We start from the raw sequence: 22017 nt of genomic DNA on the forward strand, positions 1-22017 counted from the left end.
TTTTATTAACAAATCATTTATTAAATAAATAGTTCAAATAAATAACATACTGTATATTAACAAGCAAACCAAAATAACTTACAAAAGAGGTATCAGAAGATAATTAGCACACTCTTCACAGTAGCGAATCAATTCATAATCTTTGGCTATATGACATGCTTATTTTACAAAAATTCAAATGAAAACACATTTAAATAAAATGGTATTTGTGTGGTGAATCATGTAATTATTGAAAGAGGATTGTCAGTTTTGCAGAAGTTCCTCAGCCAAATCTTAAACACCACAAAGTCGGTAATCAACAAATACTGAATATCGTTGTGTAAAAGTGGTGAGAAACAGGAAGTTCTTTCTCAGAACTGCTTCTTCTGAAGTCACATAACCTTGATAAGGTCAGATTTTGTCTTCTCAAGAAAGAAATTGCATGTCGAGTTTAAAAAAAAAAAAAAAAGAGAAAGTGCCCATGGCTATTTTGAGACGATTGCAGCCTGGAGAATTGGCTGAGCCATTATCTATTCAAATGCTTTGCTGAATCTATTCGCTTGAGAAATGAGAAATTCCTTAATCCCATCCATTTTCCTCATCGGCAAAACAGCCTCTCATTGCAAAACTAAATTAGTTCCAGGCGGCCGGCAACAAGGAATATTAACATGAAGACATGAAGGGAATATTGTACATCCATGCAAAACACAAATAAATTTTTCACCGGCAAATCATATTTCAACACTGATCAGCGTGGAGGCTGTGCCCACATGTTCAGCCACGTGTGGAGTCCACAAATATCACACAATATTGCATCTTCTGCATTGAAACACGAGTCACACACGGGTGACAAATGCAGAGACAAAAATTTGTCTTGAGGAGGGACGAGCTCAGCATTTAAACCCAGGAAAAGAGTCCGCTCAAGAGTTGTTTTTTTTTGTTTGTTTTTTGTTTTTTTTCTGTTTTGTGGCTGTGGTTCTACCAGGCCTCGGAGCTGTCGCAGCTGGATTCAGGTGAGGGGACTTCTGTGTCACTGGTCAGGGTCCAGGGGTGTGGAGGGGAGTGCAGTTGCTCCATGTTTCCTCTGAGAAAGGTGAGCAGAGCGGTGGGGGAGTGGCTGGCCGGCTGACCGCTCTGGCTCTCCAACAGCTGCACCAGGAAGTTGATGTAGCGCATGGCCAGACGCAGGATCTCGTTCTTGCTCAGCTTCTTCTCCGGAGGATGGGTGGGGATGAGCTTGCGGAGCTCGGCGAAGGCGGTGTTGACGTTGTGCTGGCGCCAGCGCTCCCTCGTGTTGGTGAACACCTTCCTGGTCATGGTGCTGAGTGGAGCTGCAACAATTAGTCGATTAATCGATTAGTTGATTGACAGAAAATTAATCAGCAACTATTTTGATAATCATTTGGCTTTTTTTTTTTTAAGCAAAAATGCCAAACATGCCGAGGTTAAATGTGAAGATGTTATGCTTGTCTTTGACATACATGATAGTAAACTGAATATCTTTGGGTTTTGGAGTCTTGGTTGGGCAAAACAAGACATTTGGAGATGTCACCTTAGTAATTTTTTCACTTTAAAAAAAAGGTTTTATAGACAAAACAATTAATTGAGAAAATAATCTGCAGATTAATCAATGATGAATCCTAGTGCTGAGGTGCTGACTGGAAGAAGAGAGTAGAGTAGCAATGTATGTCAGAAGAGAAACTGGCCACCTTACTGTAGTTTTTTTGCACAAAAATGACAGATATTGATAGAAATTATTTATAAATCCTACAAGAACATTTACCAGAATTTCTTGTCATTTCTGCAAAATACAACCCTCCATATTTTCCTCTTTTTATTTTAAATTCATATTCCTTCATATTTGAAGCAGGGTTTTTTTTTTTTTTTTTAGCTCATACCAGGCATTCACTGTAAATACACTGGTAACACTTTAACTCCCCCCTTCTGTATTCAGCATTTATAAGCAGTATAGAAACTTTTAACAGATGTTTTTTGTAACACACTATAATGTAGTTGTAGGCAGATATTAAACTCCTCCTGTGGGCATCCATAAGTGAAGGCTGGTGTATAAACAGATAATGAATGGCAATATAGTAAAACACAGGTGTAATAATATATAAAGTGTGTTTTCATATGAGAGGTTATAACTGTTGACAAATACTGTACATTAATAAACACTTGTACGATAATGTAGTTTTAACATGCATACATTATAAACCATTTATTAAATGTTTATATAGTGCTAATAAATGCTAAATAGCTAAAGAAAAGTCTTGCTAGATTTGTTTTTAAGAGACTTTCTGGTTAATTAAAGGCTGTTCTATGACAAAAAAAAACAAAACATTTGATCTTCTACTTAATGAAAATAAATACTCGTAATAGAATAAGAGTACCCAGTATCTCCTTGTATTGATTAATTATTTATTTAAGCAAAGTGTTAACACGTGGCCTCAAGGTAAAAAAAAATAAACAATTCAATATACCACAAATTTCTCACCTGTATGTGTGTAGAAATGTGCAGAAAATCTCAGTTGCTGAGTTGTCCTCTAAAGGTCATCGGTGTCCAGGAGTCCAGCGTGAATGTCCACTCAGTCACGTCTTCTCATGCTCGCTGAGAGATCCTTATGAGTGTGAGGAAAGGAGAGTGTAAAAGAGAGAGAGAGAGAGAGTATAAGGGAGGGAGGGATGGGGAGCAGAGAGAGAGAGAAGGGGTAAGACTGCTGCATGCTCGCATCCCACATTTTATAGCAGGGTGAACCCTATTGTGTGACGTGTGCTGTCGTGGAGCATTGTGTGAGGTTGGTGTTAACTGAGGAGTGATTGTTAAACCCCCCCTAATTTAGAACCAATGGAGGTGGCTTTATGATTATAATGTCCATAAATCATCACTTTAAATGATTCATAGGTGTTTCTGTGCAACATTTGAGTGTATTCTGGGTCTTTTTTTTTTTAGGACTCAACAGCCTTTTAAGTGACTATTTGTGCTGCTTTTATGATTCATTGCTCATTTAATCCTTGGAGGTTCGCACTAAAGGTGACAAATAAATTCCCATTGAAGTGAAACTGAGACGTTCGTCTCTCTGATCCTTCTCTTACTGCTGTGGACACTTGTTCCTTTCTGTTTCTCTGACATTAGGCATGGACAACCCACCATCCCCTCCACCGTGGAAAAGACCTTGATATCACTGGCTGCTCTATTATTGAATTCAGCCTGATTGGGCCACAAAAGGTAAAAATACCATATCCAGATTGACAGTCGAACAATATGGGTTTTGTTATGACTATGGTAATCTTGTTGAGCCATTCCAAGGGGCCACACATAAATTACAGAGGAAACGGGGATAGCACAGCGTCCTGACTCACCTCTCTCCAACCACCCCTCACTCCTCTCTCTCTCTCCCCCTTCTCTGCCTCCCACTTTCAACCTCCGTTCAGATAAAAAAAACAAGTCTAGTTTAACCAATTGTCACTGTTCTTTTTACACCCTTCAAGTGTTGTTTCAAAGACGCAGCCTTCCATAAAAGTCTCTGTGTGGAGTAGGAATTTACATAATCCGATTAGGGGCTGGGATTAGCCCCGGGTCTGGAGAACAGGCCCGATGGGGGCCGTTTTCTGAATCGGCCATTCATGGGCCCTGCTGCACGTCCAAGAGGCTGCACCTGCAGGCCAGGCGCCGCCGCTCTCTGGCTCCATCCGGCTTCCACTGCAGGCTGAAGGTCTGCAGACACACTCACTGTAGGATATGTTGGCCAGTCTAACTTTCATCACACCAACAAGGCCAGGTGAAGATTACACCTGACTTGTTGTAATTTATCTGTTATGCAGGTTGTGGCTGAAGGCAGAATAAGCATGACAAGCCACGAAGCTCCTTGTGGAATTAATTACGTTGAATTAAGTGTAGCATTTTGATACGAAAGCACAATGTGAGAGCCTGTATGACAGGCAGAGACAAAATGAGATGAGTCGTGAGGTCAAGTCTGGCAGCAAGGAGCCTGAATGACAAGAGGTTACTGCTGTGTTTGTTGTTACATTTACACACTGTGTGTTTATTAGACCAATATGTGAAGACAATGCTTGGACACAGAATTGGTGCTGCAGCTTTAGATTAGAGCTACAACAAGTAGTCGAATAACTGATTAGTCCATTGCCAGAAAGTTAATTGGCAACTGTTTTGATAATCGATTAATCGGTTTTGTCATTTTTTAAAGCAAAAAATGCTGAATGTTCACTGGTTGACTTGCTGCTTTTCTCTGTTTTATATTATTGTAAACTGAATATCTTTTGAGTTTTGGACTGTTGATCCGACAAAACAAGTAATTTGAAGACGTCACTTCAGACTTTTTCACTATAACTATATAGTAGTTGGAACTATAGTTAATTTTTATTTGTTTTCTGACAGTTTGACGGCGTTTATCTAATTGCACAGTACCATTTTGAATATCTTTGGGTTTTGGAGCGTTGCACAACTAAAACAAACCACCTGAATACATCTGAGCTGAGGGGAATAACAATGTGCATTTATCACAATGTTCTGACAGTTCGTAGACGAAACGATTAAGAAAACAAGTTGCAGCTTTACTTTAGATTTAGCGTTCATGGCTGCAGATTTACACTACTGTATATAGTCAGGGCTGAATAGAACAGAATAGAAAATTGGCCGAGAAAAACGCCTTCATAAGCCAGTAAGCTTCTGATTAGTTTATGCCCACACTGATGACCCTCAGCAGCTTACTCCTGCATTTATTGTTCAGGTTACCACACCAGCAGTACAGTAGATGTAGACTTGCGTGATATGGTTTGCTTCCAAGTTCATTTAGTGGATCAAAAAAGTGAAATCATGTCCGGTTTTTCCCTCACACATCAGCTTTCTCTTAAACAGTAAAAGTTGGCACCCTGTTAAATAAATACAATAAATGGACACTCTAAAGTTGCTGTCTCGCCTGCAAGCCGCACTGTCATTGCTTGCAAATTAATTGAGAACAGTTAATTAACATACGATTTACCAGCAGATTTAATGGTAAAGACATACAGTAGGTCAACAAACCTTGACTTGTTATAAAAAAAATTGAAGTATTTTTATAAATTCCAATTAATCTGTAACAGATCACAAATTCTGCATGGGTCTGTCCATACGTTGTATATAGGGAGGACTGGAGACATTATTACTACTTATTGGTCCAGTATTGACTATTAATTGCTGTGTTTGTAGGATTTGGTGGTGGGGGGAGGGCATTCAATGTGACCTCAGTAGTCTGTTTACTATACATGGTGCCTGATTCTTCATCACCTCATCTTTACATGTTGCAATGTTGATTATTGTGTCAAAATACTGTGTTGCTTCTGCTGAGATTTCCTTCAGGGATGCATTATTTGTCCCGCTTTAAATCAGTTCAGGTTTAAGCAAACAAATGTGCACCTTGGTCACAGGAACCCCCCTCTGCTGGAGCTCTGGGTCTTATTTACAGAGGAGAGAAAACACACAGGTGACACAGTTAACTGCTGCCTGTGATTAAAGATAACAGCTGTGTGACCTTTACAGCTGCAGTCAGAGTGGGATCCAAATCTAAAGGATGGCTTGGGTTTAAACAGCCTGTTAGCTCCCACAATATCTCTCCTGTCCCATTCAGTCCAGGGCTAAAGTATAGTCAGGGGCAATTACAGCACCATTACACTGCTATTTACCTAGCCTTCATATGGGTACTCCTTTGACTATCCTGCCACCACAGCTTTTGTTCCTGTGCCATTAAAAACGCCATTTTAAACCATTTAGTCCGTCTCTTTGTTTGTCCACTGCTTGTTAGAAGGCAGAGGCCAGAGAGACACAGAGAGACAGCGAGAGAGAAAAAACAAAAAACCTGGCGGGTTATTGATGGTGGCTAGCCAGTGCTGGGTATGGCTGTCCAGAGGCAGGGAGGCTTGGAGTCGATGTCCCCGGGGGTCGTCTTTGTCTGGGGATCATTCCTGAGGGAGCTGGCTTCACTCTGCTGGCTCGTGAAGATAAGCGCACTCTCCACATGCTGAGAGACGATGATAAGGGGATTGCTTCACTAAATGAAAAAAAAAAAATAGCCCCACCATTGGAGCTGCTAAAATGAGAGGTTTTATCAGTTTAGCTGGGAAAGACCCTCGATCCCACTCCTCCAACCATAAATCACAATTTGTTTTTCACTACTGAGCATGCTCAGTATGGGGGAAGACCAAAACAAAAGCAAAATGTGCACACAGTTGTAATCTTTATGTTTACTCTTATATTGTAAAAAGAAACTGGTAACACCCCCCTTTATTTATGACTTAGAAGCAGTATATAAACATATAATACATTGTTTATAACAAATTATAAGGCGTTATACTGGCATTCATTATCTGTTTATACACCAGCATCCAGTGATGAATGCTTAACAGGCGGAGTTACAGGGTGCAGGACACTTAAATAATAAGTCAAATAATGAACAAGTTTTAATCAAAAAAATCACAAATGCTGTGAAATATGAACTTAAAAGTATTAAAACAAGTAATAATAAATACTATAACACTAAAATATTTTAAAATGTTAGTAAAATAATAAAATCAGTATTTTTTTATTAGACTTTTTGACTGTATTCATTCTAATTTTGTCAGCAACTACTGCACTTTACTGCAGTTTAATTAATGGTCCAGCTGATTTTAAAAGAAAAAAACAGGAATGGACAAGAGCGCTGTTGCTTGTTAAATATGAAATATACGACTAAAATATAATCTTATCCAAAAAATGGGAAACTTAACTTGCAATAGAAACTTTTTGCAGGCAAACTAAAACGCAGTTTTATCTGAATAAAAACTCGGAAGCTAAACTTGAATCATGCAATTAATAACTTGAATGTAACAAAGCTTAAGTATATATTGCGCTCGTCTTTACAAACAGGCCACAGGAACAAAGCATTCATGCCTAAAATAATTTAAGCCTTGTCTGTCCATCACTTCGGCCGGGAACCCTCTCATAGCTTAACCTCCCCTTCTTCAGCGGCGTCAACACTGCAAAACAAACACAAGGAAATATCTCAATCTGTTAAACAGAAATGAAGCTTGAAAAAAAGAGTCAAAAACAGACATAAGCCGGGTTTCCATCCAAATGTAGCGCTTACGTTAATCAATTTTACAGAAAATCTGCAAAAGACATTTGCATATTAATGTGCGTTTCCATCCACTACTGTTATGCGATTATTAGGAGTTGGTTCATCAGCATAAACAGTTGGTGGCGCTGATTCTCCAGCCATTAAACCATCAAAGAAGAAGAAGGCGAAAACGAGATGACATAATTAAAAAGAGCGCCAGTCAAACCTCAAACAATGGAAAATAATGTAGAAAACATGATGGAAATATGGCATGTTTCTTGTATTCAGTAGTGACATGCTTCATGTGCGTCGTGATTTATTCGCTAAGTCTGTTTCCATTGCACTTTGTCGCATTTTGCTTTTATTGAAAAGCACTAAGCCTTTAGCCGCTATCATTCATCTGTTCCAACCAAACCTGCAGCCTCGCCCCTCCTCTTCCTCTCCTGTCCTATCCAGCATTTGGAGCCGTAGTTGGCTGAAAGTGTCATCATCTCTCCATTATTGGTGAGGAAATCGTCACTGCTTTGACCTCGACCCCACAGAAGGACCTCTGCAGGAGGGCTCAGACTGTAGGAAATGCAGTGGCTATTTGGATGCTGGCGGTCACTGTAGACTGTAGGGAATGTGGACATTTGACTGTTGGCTAGCTGCTGCCGGATGGGGCTGTAACTGAATGTGGAGTCCAGCTTGAAAGGACTGTCGAGCCTTGTTGGAGCCCTCTGTGTCCACTCATCGTTTACTCTTTCAACAACTCTCCCCACTGCTCCGGCTCTGCCTCTCCGGCCACAAAACGTGACCTCCTCTCTGCATCTGTCCTCCTCTTTCCACGGATCACTGCTGGTCCAGCTCCTCTGGAGGTGAACATCCGGGCTGCCAAAGGAAGAACTCAGGTCAAGTCTGAAATCTGTTTTGCCATCCTGCACCATTGAGTCTGGGTCTGGTTCACCGAAGCTGCGATCAGCTCCGAACAGGAAGCTGGTGTTGTGGTCACTACAGAATAGTTCTGGATGGGGGTTGATGGGGGGTTCTGCTTGAGGGTCAGAGTTCATGTGCTCGGGGACAGCAGTGGTGGTCCAGGGGTTGTTTGTTGGGCTGGTTTGTTGGTTTGTCTCAATGATGACTGTCTGAGACTCTGGCTGGTTTGGGTCTGTGGTCAGTGTGTACAGGGAGGTGGTGTCACTGAACAGCTGAAACCAGGAAGAGAAGAGGCGCTATTAAGTGCTGAAATGCCACTGAAAAGATTAATTTTTCCTTCTTCTAAGTCGTGTATTTTTATTCTGTTTATGTGAAGTACTTTGAATTACATTTAATGTATGAACAGTCCTATAGAAATAAAGTTTATGGTAAAGCATCACGATTTTGACACGCTAATGAGATGGTAATTGGGAACTGCCGTAATGCGTCAATCAATCGATTAGTTGATCGAAAGAAAAACAAGTTGTTCCAGGCTCTGGAACAACTTCCCCGAAGAAATTAGGTTGTCTGAGTCAGCGTCTTCGTTTAAGTCTCGTCTCAAAACACATTTTTATCAGAAAGCATATCCTGATTTTACCTGAACTGGCTGTTATTGCTTTTGTGTATTTTATTTCTTTATATCTTGTCATTCACTGTAGTATTTTATTCCTCTTGTTGTGAAGCACTTTGTACTTTGTTTTGATAAGTGCTCTATAAATAAAGTTTTATTATTATTATTATTATTTGTGTTGGGCATTTTCCACTTCTTTTTGACATTTCATTGACTAAACGATCAATGGATAATGAAAATAATCCTTAGTTGCAGCCCCAATTCTTAGTCAAATCACCCAAAAATATCGTGAATCACAAACACTGTTTCATGTTAAATATAATCATTTTATCCAAAACTTGAAAAACACTATGGCTGCCATGACTTTCAGTAAACTAGGGAGAATTTGTTTTCATGGCTTATTTCTTTTAATCCGGACAACCAAACAACACATTGTAGGTTCATATGTAATAAGAAATCTGAATGTCACAACAAAGTAACAGAAATCTAGTCTGATAATCAGACTGAATTGCCATTTAGTTTCACTTCATTCATTCAGCCTGACATTGTGTGTCAATTTCTTGCTGGAAGGGGGGTCATTTTGTTTTGTTTTGCCCTAACCAGTCATTAACAAGTGACATATGGCTGCTGCCAACATCATTGTCAGTTGACTCGGAAACTGTGGTAGCGGTTGTTTTGAATAGGAGTAAATTAACAGTCAAAGAAATAGGCTGACAGTATTTACTTGCTGGAGTGTCTCAGCCTCTGGTGTGTTTCAGCCCCCATATTAAGAGCCACTGACAAAATACACAGTATATGCATGGTATATTTAAGCGTAGTGACATCTCAGATCACCTTGAGGACTTTGTGTGGCACCTCAGGGAGCAGCTCCTTCAGCTGAGACAGAGGGGCCCTCAGGAGCCACTGGAAGGATGGTGCTCTCCTCAGCATTAGCTGACTAACCATAGGGTTAATACATGGGAACTGCAATAGACACTTTTCCTCCTGTAGGGAAAGAAAACAAAATGATACAGCAGCACACAAACGCATTATAAAATTAAAGCCCTCTACAGTGTTAAGTTGAAGGCGTATTTGTTATGATATGAATAAAAATTCAGGCATTTACCCCATAATTGACCAATCGATGTAACTTCCTATATACAGATCACCTCTGAGGGAATCACAGTCAGCCAGTCTCTGTCCAGGCAGTTGAGAGGGTCCCTGTCACTGGCCATCAGGCTGTGAAAGCAGATCTGACTGATCCATTTGGCTATTTCCACCACCTCAGACACAATCAGCACCTGACAAACATGGTAGAAGACTAAGCGGGTTATATTGTTATTGTCACCATAATTTACTACTAATTCTGTTTGTTGAGAGATGTAGTGGTTAAAGCGAGTGTTGGTTTGTGTAAAAAAAAAAAAAAAAAAAAACCCCAAAACAAACTATTTGTTGCATTTTGATGACTAAATGGAACAACCTAACGATGTGGTGAACCTTTACTAGCGTTTGACTGGTAGTATTTATGACTTTGTTGAGATTATTTGACAGCGAGGACACATAGTTGAAAAAACATGAACAGTTGAGGGAAGAAAAACAAATCATGTTTGTGTTCTACCTTCACGTCTAGATCCTCTGACTTCATGCCGAACAGCACCAGAGACGAATAAACCAACACCAAGTTGCTGAAGGCTTCGCTGGAAAATCTGCCATCACACAGACAGACAGAAGCAGTGATGGTGAGCCTTTGTGTACAAGAGGTGTGTATGTGTGTGTGTGGACACTGACCCTCCTCCCTGGCTGTCTGGGCAGTGCAGGATGAGCCAACAGCAGCTGTACTGAAGAGAGAGAGCAGTCAGCCTCATCACTACTCCCTCACTGGCTCGCTCCTGACACAGTTCATCCTCCTCCTGCACACGGACACAAACATACACACACACACACAGTTGCAGAAACTGAATTAAGTATTAGTTGTTGGTGTCAAGACAGATTTTATTATTCAGCATTGTCATGTAATACTCAAGAAGCTCAGTAGAGGGAGATAAAAACATGGAAGAAACAGCCAGCATCATAGTGTGTTTGTGTGTGTGTGTGTGTGTGTGTGTGTCCTTTGAAGGATGCAGCAGGTATCTCTGTCCCCAGTACCTGAATTATGATTGCGGTGCTTTCATCCACTGTGATCACAACGTAGCGATGGGTCCCTCCGAGCATCTGCAAGGACGGACAGTGGCTCCTCTCCAGCACAGTTATATTAAACCTGTAACATAACACACATACAAACACCCTTCAAACACCATATGGTGTTTAAATGATAGCTTATCATCACTGGCAAGTATGGTAGAAACACATTTTTTAAAAGCCTGACTGTAAAAATTATAAAATTAATATTGGAGAGATTTCTTCTTAACATGTCCTCCTGAAGAAATATTCTATCTGGAGGTAAGACCTTAAGAAGGCTAAAGCTGAAACTATAAATCAATTATTCGATCGAATTATTGATATCATTTGTCTGGTTCCAGCCTCTCAAATGTGAGGATTTGTTGCCTTTCTGTTTTATATCATTGTGAATTGAACAAATGTGGGATTTGGACAGTTGGTCAGACAAAACATGACATCTGAGGACATCACATGGTCATGTTTCACTATTCCACCGACAACCAGGCAGAAGTGGCCAAGAAGAAACAAACAAACAAAAAAAAAAGATTAGAACTGTGGAGTGAGTGAAAGACTGTTTTCAGTGACCATCTAAACACGTACATCAGAAGCCACCAACCAACTAAATTTTTCTGTCAGTATGTTCGGTAAAATCTTGACTGAAATCCGCTAAAAGGGTCAATAGCATGTCCTCTCTCCTTATTATCGAACCATTTTATTTATTGGAAAATTATCATAATATTTTTAGTAATATTACCCAGTATGGGCATTGTCTGAATATGGCAATGGAAATCCAGGTATTTTTGTCATTCTTACAAGCTGGATATGATTTAATTAGACTTGACGAAATGGGAACATTTACCCTGACTCGAGTGTCTGTAGCAGCAGTGGACAGTTGACAAGCCCCTCTGTCACGAACAACACATATGGCACATTGTCCTCCAGGAACCACGAGGCTTTTTCTTTCTCTTTTGGGGGAAAACATAAACATTTACAGAACATCACCGTACAACAGTATGAATACTATGTATTTGGTGGCAGCTGACCAGTGTCGCAGATGATTGTGTTGAAGGTGAGGTGACTGATGCTCCTGTCTCTGCAGACTGTGGCCCATGGTGACTGGCCTGGATGGTCGTACTCCACCACCAGACAGAAATGGCTCCAGGGGAAGTCGGCTCCTACATGCTGCTCGTACACCACCACACACACACTGTCGCGCATGCTGGTGGAACAGGATGGGAGTGTGAAAACAACACTTTGTTCAACATAGCATAACAGCTTGAAATATTTCCTTTAACACAGCAAAACAATTACCATTTACTCCAGTATGCCAAAGCACTCTTGTTCTTTACTCATACAGTATGGAGTGATACTTTCACCTAATGAAATTTCTAATTTTTTTGCTTGAAGAATGACTTTGGTTTTTACTTAATGTTCATAAAAACTCAAACTAAAGAGTATTCTAAACAATTATTTGCTGTATATAGTTTATTAGTGCCAAGATATGAAATAACCACCACAAATTCTGGATGTGATTTATGAGGAATATGCTGAAATGTTAGGGTAAAATGATGCAATGAATACAAAAATACTGAAACAAATGTACATTTTTACCTGCTGACCACACCGGCACCATTCAACGTTTTCTTGTCCTCCTCAGGACAAACTGCAGTTACAGCAGCACCTGAGACGACAAAGAAAAACAAACATGCTTAACTGTATGACACATACATGATCATGTGTTTGTATTATTGTTGCAAGGAATGCAGCAAACTGCTGTATATTACTAACTTTTGCTTTGGCTTGTGATTGGTGAGTTTGTATCCCAGAAGAGGTGAAAATTAAATCAGTTGACTGGATTAATGAACCTTTGTTTGTGTTTAGCCACAACACTTGTTTCCACAGTGGTAATAACTTTATTAGCAGTGCTGTTGTTTAGTGAAATGGCTGAAAGAGATCAAAAGTTGCTCACCAGTCACTTGGCTCAAGCTGTTGATGATTACAGATCTGCTGTCGTCAGAGTCGACTGATATTAAGACAAGAATCTACAGAAAGACAAATCAACCAGGATCACAGCAAACAAATAAACACTGAAACATTATGGATGCTGTGATCGTGATTATCATTAATGATTTGTAGAACAGTACAATTTTACTGTATTTTATGTTATCTTACTTGATATTCTTAAATAATTGCAACTATAGCAGGTGTTTACAAAGACAATAGTTCAACTTTTCCAAATTTCAGTAACCAAATTACAATTTGTACCCAGTTAATTATGCAAAAAAAAAAAAAAACAAGTTTTTCCTCTTGTTGTGAACACTGACTTTCTCCACATCGTTCTGTCCTTTTCTGCTGTGCAGCCGTGCAGCCAGCAGCTGCTGCAGCTCCAGCAGTTTGAGGTCGGACTCCTGGTTCTTTTGACTGAGGTAGAGGATGATCTGCAGCCTCTTCACCAGCTGCTCCAGACTCTGCTCTGCACACGCCTCAGCTGCCTTGGTCAGGTACTCTGTAGTGCAGAAGGGGAAACATCATCAATATGGTATATATTATGTTACAGTCAGGGTTGGGAAACTGTTTAAACGCACACTGATGGATCATGGACATGAAAATCCTTCAAACTAAAGTTAAAGGCCCTGAAAACCTATATTCTCATTCATCTTCTTATTATGAGTGATGGGTTCTTGACATTTTCTGTAAAATTAAAACAGTTACGGTTAATTACATGAGGTATTTCTGTATTTACCCTTGTTTTTGTAACTGGTTTGAATTGAACGTAATGACAGTTGTGTAGTTGTTTTCTGCTGTTGTCTAATAAAACCACACCCACACCGTCCTAATAGTGTGAAGTGTTAAACTCTTAATAAATGATAACAATTTTCTGTATTTAGTGGTGAATATTCAAATCTTAACTACTTCTATATTTAAGGCTTTAAAGTTAGTTTATACCAACCCAGTGCAGTACTGAGGTCGCACTTCAGTAGCAGCTCCTTGAACGTCACCAGCACATGAATCAGAGCCGCCTGGTTGAAAAGCAGTTCCCGATCTGCATGCAACACAAGGCCAGCAGTGGGATTTTACACCTTTTCACAATGTAGATTTACTCAATATCTCCGTACGACAATTTACAGTTACAAGCCAAAAAGAAGGTAATTTGTTTCTGCATTTTGAAATGACATTGTGTACCTCTGACAAGCTCTGCGCTCTGTGCATGTGTCCTGCAGAGTGCCTTCTCCTGCTGTTTGAGGAGGAAGTGTGTTTGGTCTGGGGCCAGGCAGCTGAAGTCTCCCCATGCCGAGAAGTTGAGCCCCAGCTGTCTGGCAGAACTCAAACAAGGCTGAGCGAAGGCCAGCAGCTCACAGTAGGCACGCTGCTGGCTGTCTGTAAGGGAGCGAGAGCACAGCAGTTTAAAAAAAACAAACCTCAAACACCATCTGAACCATCTTATCCATGCATTTCTCCAACAAGGACAATTTAAGACACATGTTTTGGTATATTTTAACTGAAGGTGCTGTGAAAATGTCGTACCAGTAGCTTGGACCTGTACTACTCTGCTGTCCTGAGGGATGGACGGACTGACAGGATGACTAATGAGTTGACCAGTCGACTGAAAAGCTGCTTTCTGCTCTCTGGTAGCATTTCCTGTCACAGCACTGCTCATATACATTGGCCTCCTGTCTGATCTTTGCATCTGCTCTGGAGGAGGAGGCTGCAGCTCAGGTGGTGGTGTTCGTTGCTCCATCTGTGGTGCTGATTTAAAAAAAAAAAAAAAAAAAAAAAAAACAACAAAAAAGGTTGACCATGAGTACGGTAAGTTATGTATCAAAGTGAAGTAACTTGAACCCGGTTTCAGCTGATTGAGTCTGTCTCTCCAGATCTGATGGCAACATTCTTGATATGACCACCAGATGGCACCAAAGTAAAAAAACAAAACAAACAACTCTAATCCTTCATATAGTAACTTCACTAATTGTACTCAGTGCATTTATATGATATATGATATGACATGATATCCTAATAAACACATTATCTATTCAGTCATTTCAACCAAATTTGCCACAGCAGCACCACCAGTCTACCTGGAGTGCTGACTAAGCTCTGAGGTGTTGCAGTAACTGGAGCTGTCTGCTGAGATCTCAGTATCATGAAGGTGGACAGAGGGTCGAGGTCCTTCTCTGGTGGACGTCTCGTAACCAGCAGACCTCTGTGATTGTCTCTGCTATTCAGTCTGGAGGACGTAGCCTGCTCAGGAGTGTGGGTGCTCTGCTCTGTCTTACAGTCGTCTGCAACTTCTGGAAACCTTTTGTCTGAAACTTCATCTTTGGTGGTAGCAGCAGGCTTTACGTCCTTATTGTTTGTGTTGACAGTGTGCACCAGGAAGGTGTTCTGAGACGTATCAGCAACTGTTTCTTTTTGAAGAAGGGTGTCGTCTGCAGTATCTCCAGCATGAAAAACAGCAGTTTCAGATTTCTTCAGAGTTTTGTTTGTGGGATTCTTCAGGATGGATCTGACTGAGACCAGATGAGATGATGTGTCAGAAATCTGCTGCACCAATCTCTAATTTTAATGCTCTAAAAACAGAAAGAATGGTTTGAAGCAATACTTAAAAAGCTATTCAGACTTACTATTTGGGCTGTGACTAATGATTATTTTCATTGTTGATTAATCTGCCAATTATTTTCTTGATTAATCAACTAATTGTTGAGTCCGAAAATAGTGTCCATCACAACTGACCAAAGCCATATTGTTTACACATTAAAGTTGCTTTGTTTTGTCTGACCAAAAAAAAACCCCCAAATATATTCAGTTTACCATCCTAAATAAATAAATAAAAACAAATATTCGCATTTGTGAAGCTGTAACCTGCATATCTTTGGCATGTTTGCTTAAAAAATTACCTAAACAATAAATTAACACATTTTTCAATAAATTTTTTTAATTCATCAACTAAGTAATTACTCAACTAATTGTTTCAGCTCTACTAACTATAAAAAGTATGTAATGTATACGATAAGCCTTTATTGATCCCCACAGGGGAAATTCTATTGTTGCAGCAGCACAAGGACAGAAATAAGATAAACATATATTAGAAAGTACAAAATAAATAATAGGAGGTATATAAAGATAAAATAACAGAAGTAAAAATAAAAACTATACAAGAGCACTTAAAGACAAAATTATGAGGTAAAGTGACTAAGTATTGAAAATTCACTCTCTAATAAACCACACAAATTTAATGCCACTACCAAATTTAGTTCAATATTCAAACAAAACTGATTCAATGAAAAAAGAACAGACTACTCACACTCCACATGTTCAGGTGACAGTTTTCTGAAGTCTTCCATCTTTTCCTGCTCGGTGGAGGGAAACTCAGACCTCATGCTCTCTGTGAACTCACGCTCGCTGCACAAATACACCTGTGGGGTTATAATACACCCCATCTGTGCCTGCTGTTTGTCACCAATGCCGACAAAGCTTTGATTCTCTAACTTTATGACTCTCAAGGCTTCAGACAGAGGCTGGAAGTCGACAGCTGGTTCATGTATTTGACGCTCTGTAAGAAAATACAGCAGATTAGATTTTTAACATCCTTTGTAGATTTATTTGTCGTGTAGTTCTCTAAAACTAAAAATACTTAACAGCATTTCATATATGTCAGAATTTGCAATAATGTGCTTAAAAATAAGTTTGCTGAAACCTGCTGTAAATAAATAATGCAACAGCAAACTATTTTCTTCTGACAAAAAGCTAAAACAAACTACCAAGCACCATGAGCTACTAAACATGCATGTGCGTATACATTTTTATAGTAATTAATGACTTCTTAAAGAGGCACTCCATTAACATTAGAGGAAAATCAGTGCAACCGAAGCACAGATATCTTGACTTTTAGTCCCGTCAAGATCGAATAACTCTGTATCCTACAATTCCCATCATGAAACTTAACAGCATCATTTGTTAGACCCTCCATGTCTGTCAAACAACCTGCCCCTAGTCCAAGTCCAAGGAAGCCTCAGAAGTGCTGCAGTTGTGCAATGCTACAGTAAAAAAAGTGTAAAGAGTAAATGAATTGTCCAAAAAGCTGAATATAAAATATTTTTGTTGACACGAAATATTCATGTACCTTATTGGTGTAGTTTAGTATGCACTGTGGACTCGTGTATGTGTGTCATATTTATGTGACATTTCCTACATGTTGTAATGTAGTGACTGGATATTGATATTCATTAAAATATTACTTTTATTACCTTATTACTTGGTATCAGGTGGAAATGTTCCCATGACTGTGTCTACATTGCCACATTTCTCATAAGCTTCGGAGCTTTGGTATCGTACACCCATCACTAATATCGAGCACACTGATCTTAATGTGTATAATTGGTGGCGTTCCCCCTTAATTACAAAACTGTAAAACTAAAGCTTGTTGTTACCTGCCAACAGGAAGCCCACCACAAACGTTGGATGCTTCTCTGCCTTCCAAAGTGCCGTCTCCATCTCTTTCTGAGCTCTCGTTGACACCAAACATCTACGTGACAATCATTAATGTTACAAAAGCTTTTCTACATCACATGGCACCTAAATTACAGCATGCAAGGACATTAATGTGTCATATCCTCTCATAATGCTGCAACAGATAAGGATGCATCCTCTGCGTGTTAAAGGAGAATTTGACATTTAAAATTGGTGTGGTGACTGTCACATTAGGATTTTGTTCATTTATGCAGTGATTAAAAATTGTAATAAAAATGCCTTTCACTTCCACTAAGGCTGTATTTCAGAGTAATTTAAGTTCATTTTCTTCATTAATTTAATGTTCATCACTTCATTTGTATGTTCAGTAACTGTGAAATATGTGAAAATAAACTGAACCTCATCAGGAAATCTGCTGTATTAGCAGTCTGAACACATGGTGAGCTGGTAACATCACTCACCGTCTGCGGAGCGGCGACAACGCTTCCTTCTGGAGTTTACATGCGGACAGACAGATTTGGGTTTGACACTTAGTCCTGGGAGTCAAAGTCACGTCCAGCTCCATTTCAGCCGGAAGCATCGAACGTCCTGAGAGGAAGATTAAGTTTAAGCACAGGGCAGCTTCCAGCCAAATACTTGTAAAGGTAAGTTTGTCTTTCAGCCACTTTGAAAGATAACCTCGCTTTATTAGGAGGTCACATTTGATCCTTAGAGTCTGGCAGGCAGTGGTGGAAGGTAACCAAGTACATTTACTTGAGTACAATTTTCAGATACTTATACTTTACTTGAGTATTTCTATTTAAGGGTATTTTATATTTCTACTCCACAACATTGCAGAGGCAAATATTGTACTTTTTACTCCACTACATTTATTTCACAGTTATAGTTACTTTTCAGATTAAGATTTTACTTGCAAAACATGGACTTGTTTATAAAACAGAATGCATTATTATAGATGAAACTACCCAACAGTATATGAAGAAGATAAAATGAGCTCCACCTCGACCAATTATAAAACTGAAGTACCGCTTACATATTTATACATCATTAATAAGAATCCAAAAATACAAGTACTTTTACTTTTGATACATTTTGTTGCTAAAACTTTCATATACTTCAGTAAAATTTTAAATGCAGTACTTTTACTTGTAATGGAGTATTTTAATAGTGTGGTTTTTTACTCAAGTAAATGATTTCAGTACTTCTTCCACCACTGCTGGCGGGTATAAAGTGGTATATTTTGGTAAACCAGCCACTGTAGATAACATTTCTGTCCAAACAACTCTAACAAGTTACTCTTTGTGTTTGCTCTGTGTAACTTTTACCTGCCAACTCTGACTCCATCAGGCCTCCATTCTTCTTGCATTTTCTGCTGGGCTCCTCTGGTATTTCATACTGGGAAATGTCCACCGACACTGACACATCTGAAAGTGTGACAAAAATGTATCTCCAGTATATCCATTTACTTTTCTATGCTACTGTGTATTTTTATTTGATCTAAAAACATTCTCATCTTGTCTTCACCTTTACGAAGCACATCCAGAACTGGAGGTTGCTCATCCAGCTGTTCAGGAGCAACATTCATATGACCACAAATGCTTGAAAAGGCGGTGCAATTTTCTGGACTCAGATTCAGTGTGTCCACCACAACCGGTAACAGCAGACACTACAGAGAAAAAAAACAATCAATGTAATTTCATACATATGCAAATCATTTGGCATTTATCATTTTTTGTTACCTCTTCTTTCATTAGTGACTCTTTACAAAACTCCTCATGAATGTTTGTACACGTCTGAATGCCACTGGTGTTCACATCAGGAGGTTTTTCATAAGACGCACAGTGTCTGAAAGAGTTGTAATCCAACAGATTTTAACATTAAAGAAGAGGTCAGTAAAGTAACGTTCTTGTCGTTAATTTTAGGATTTCAATTCAACTCACTTTTATTTATATAGCGCCAAATCATTACAGAAGTTATGTCATTGTACTTTTCCTATAGAGCAGGTCTAGACCGTACTCTTTATAATATTATTTCCAGAGACCCAACAATTCCCACCATGAGCAAGCACTTGGCGACAGTGGCAAGGAAAAACCTCTTTTGAAGAGGCAGAAACCTCGAGCAGAACCAGACTCAGGGTGGGCGGCCATCTGCCGCTGCCGGTTGGGTTGAGAAAGACAGAGAGGATGCAACAATCACTTCGATCACATAACTATGAAACACACTTCAGGATGAACATATACACCTGAATATGGTGTGCTCGGAGATGGTATCTCCTGTTGAGCTCAGCAGAGGGTCGGCAACAGGAAGGGTCCTCAGCCTGGACAGTTTGGCTTTCAGCGTGGGTAAATGTCTCTTAAATTGTGGCAGGTAATCAACAACCATGAGCTCTTCTTGCAGGAGGAGATCTTTGACAGATGTTAACATATTTGTAGTGAGAAAGACGATCAGTGTCACAGTCGAAACAGGGAATATGCTGTATGAGGGAATGCTGAAATGAAATAACTAGGCTGATAGGAATGTTGAGTAACCTTTGTTCTTATTTCCAGGTTTCATCTGGTCAGTTGTCCACTTGAAAAATGATTCCTGACCTGGATCTTTGATCTGTGACTCCTTTAAAAGGCAAACATACTCATCCTGGTCTAGATCCTTCAATGAGTCAGGATTAGAGCTGGGTATCACCTCCTCATCCCCGTTCACCTCACTCAGAGTCACGTTAAATCTGGAATATAACAAAACTTTTGAACATACTGAGAGTAAAATGATGCACAGTGACAGTCTGTTTGAAAAAGTCAGAACCTTTCTGGTGAATTAACTGGTTGCTTTTTTTCTCCCAGGTCATCGAGCACAGAACCGCTGACAAAGAGTTTGCAGGTGGAGATCACCTTTCCTATAACAAGTGAACAAAAGAAGTCAATATAGAAACAAACATTTTGTGCTGGTCTCATTTAAGGTAGTTTGTTCAATTAGACTGGAAAAAAATCGGTTGAGAATGAAAAACTATTCCAGCCTTAGATCTTTACTGGACTCTGTTAGCTATCTGTCTACTCTGATACTGGAACGTTAGACAAAGACAGAATACCCTTAATTGGGAATCACTAATATATGAATAAGATGCAGTTACAGCACACTAAGACAGTAATGTCCTCGGTTTACTGCTCAGTAAAACATGTTTAGGAGAAACTGGTGAGAAAGTAGAGGAGTAGAGAAAGAATGTCGTATGAAACTTTAATATAGACTGCCTTGCATCCACAGAGCACTATGAGTCAAAGAGTGATGGCTAACTTTGTAGAAAAACTGTGAAAAGAAAATATTTAGCCAAGTTTTAGAAAAACTAAAGATGTTAAGAAAGTTTGGGACACTTTTATGGAGGCAGTGCTTCCTCCCAGGTTATGTACGGCAAACAAAACAAGCCCCATTAATTTAACACTTTATGTTATAAGTGATAAATGTTATGCCTTGGGCCATGGTTGGGGTTAGGGTTTGCCAGTATTCGGGATAACTGTTGGTGCTTTTATATGCAAAAATCTGAGCTGGAAAAATGATTAGTTGAGTGGAAATGATGACTTTTACTTTTACTCAGCTAGAGCAGTCAAAGAAGGTGAGGCATTTGGGTCACCTAACTGTAACTTTAACATTCAGAGAACACAAACTTCTGTCAAATTATGGTATTAAAATCCCTTTTATCTTAAAAAAGGGAGTTAAAACTTTATTTCCTTTTCTCACAAACAATGTCATTAGTACAAAATGGACTGGGCTACAGTACCTTGGGCTATATATTGTTTTGAAATTTAATCTAATATAATTATATGACCTTAATTAGGCCACTTGTATACCTCTGATCCACGGTGTCCTGTAGGTGACTTCCGGCAGCTTGCCACTGTGGGGGTACAGGTCACTGGTACCAGTGAAGTAAGGTGTTGGCAGTGCCAGCAAGTTCATCATTACTTTCAGACTGGTGGTGGTCTGAAATAAAGACAGAAAGGAAAGAGGGAGAAAGGTCAACATAGCATTAGGGTTTAATAATAATATTATGAGGTAAAATTTACAAGCTTACACAAACTCACCTCAAAAACATAGTCGATTGCTTTGTATCTGTTAGCAGAGAAAATCTGAGCAGGAAAACTGCTGTCGTTTTCAGACCTGTAACCGTCATAAAAAGAGCAATACAAAGACATATTTTCTGGAAAACTTTAATTTTGTATTGTTTTTACAGATTAATTTAATGTCTAACGTCACCCTAAACAGGTCACTTTAGCTAAATTCCAAAAATAAGTGTGTTTGTTTATTTGTTATATTTTATTTTTTGTCTGAATCTGCAAAGTAACTAAAGCTATTAAATTCATGTAGTGGAGTAAAAATATTTCACTCTGAATTGTAGTGGAGTAGAAGTATATATATTATATATAAGTATATAGCAGAAAATGGAAATACAGTACTTGAGTAAATGTACTTAGTTACTTGCCTATGACAAAACAAATCTTACATGGCTATTTAACTGTTAGCTAGTTTAGCTATCTCTTCTAAGTAAGCTAGCAAAGTTATAACGTTATGTAGCTAACTTGTTTTCTACGGCCTTCAACTCATAAAATATTTGGATAAAACTAAAGACACAAATTGAACAAATAAAACTTGAACAATCAGGCTGTGTTGGTTAGCATCAAACTTACATAATTGCTAAGTTATACTTTGGTGTAGTATCGCGAAGTATCGATCAAGAGTTGATGTGCTGTCATGCCAAAGATCGTTTATTGAAGCTGAATCAGTTGTTCGTCTTCTGAACTACAAAGGTGGGCTTTAACTCTCACGCATGCGCTGTGG

The 22017-nt window shown here is 39.2% G+C and overlaps 2 protein-coding genes and 1 long non-coding RNA gene across 3 annotated transcripts; 1 reads left to right on the forward strand and 2 right to left on the reverse strand.

The window, feature by feature from the left end:
* tal2 (T-cell acute lymphocytic leukemia 2) lies at positions 1-2663 on the reverse strand. Its single transcript, XM_044195409.1, has 2 exons — positions 2477-2663; positions 1-1310 (listed from the first exon to the last, which is right to left on the reverse strand). Exon 2 carries the CDS (start codon positions 1294-1296, stop codon positions 958-960), a length of 339 nt encoding a protein of 112 aa, XP_044051344.1. The 5' UTR covers positions 1297-1310; positions 2477-2663; the 3' UTR covers positions 1-957.
* A 236-nt stretch (positions 2664-2899) lies between these two features.
* On the forward strand, positions 2900-11968 carry LOC122875847. Its single transcript, XR_006377927.1, has 3 exons — positions 2900-3208; positions 10205-10313; positions 11831-11968. It is a non-coding gene; the product is annotated as an uncharacterized LOC122875847 (long non-coding RNA).
* LOC122875845 (protein shortage in chiasmata 1 ortholog) lies at positions 6411-22017 on the reverse strand. The gene is made up of 27 exons (XM_044195408.1): positions 21867-22017; positions 21264-21339; positions 21033-21162; positions 19996-20086; positions 19728-19918; positions 19442-19604; positions 18939-19044; positions 18724-18865; positions 18525-18623; positions 17661-17787; positions 17160-17254; positions 16034-16282; positions 14808-15239; positions 14257-14478; positions 13915-14109; positions 13682-13774; positions 13056-13237; positions 12701-12773; positions 12343-12412; positions 11775-11950; positions 11591-11696; positions 10720-10831; positions 10363-10484; positions 10193-10280; positions 9744-9875; positions 9430-9579; positions 6411-6990 (listed from the first exon to the last, which is right to left on the reverse strand). Coding segments are annotated over exons 1-27 (3630 nt in total). The 5' UTR covers positions 21869-22017; the 3' UTR covers positions 6411-6984.

The sequence above is a fragment of the Siniperca chuatsi genome, linkage group LG5 (genome assembly GCF_020085105.1).
Source record: "Siniperca chuatsi isolate FFG_IHB_CAS linkage group LG5, ASM2008510v1, whole genome shotgun sequence".
Lineage (NCBI taxonomy): Eukaryota > Metazoa > Chordata > Actinopteri > Centrarchiformes > Sinipercidae > Siniperca > Siniperca chuatsi.

Coding starts and splice junctions, on each gene's coding strand:
- tal2 (XM_044195409.1), bottom strand. CDS start 1,296: ATGACCAGGAAGGTGTTCACCAACACGAGGGAGCGCTGGCGCCAGCAC.
- LOC122875845 (XM_044195408.1), bottom strand. Junction 20,087..21,032: donor CAGGACACCGTGGATCAGAG/GTATACAAGTGG, acceptor CACTTGTTATAG/GAAAGGTGATCTCCACCTGC. Junction 14,479..14,807: donor GAGCTTAGTCAGCACTCCAG/GTAGACTGGTGG, acceptor TTTTTAAATCAG/CACCACAGATGGAGCAACGA.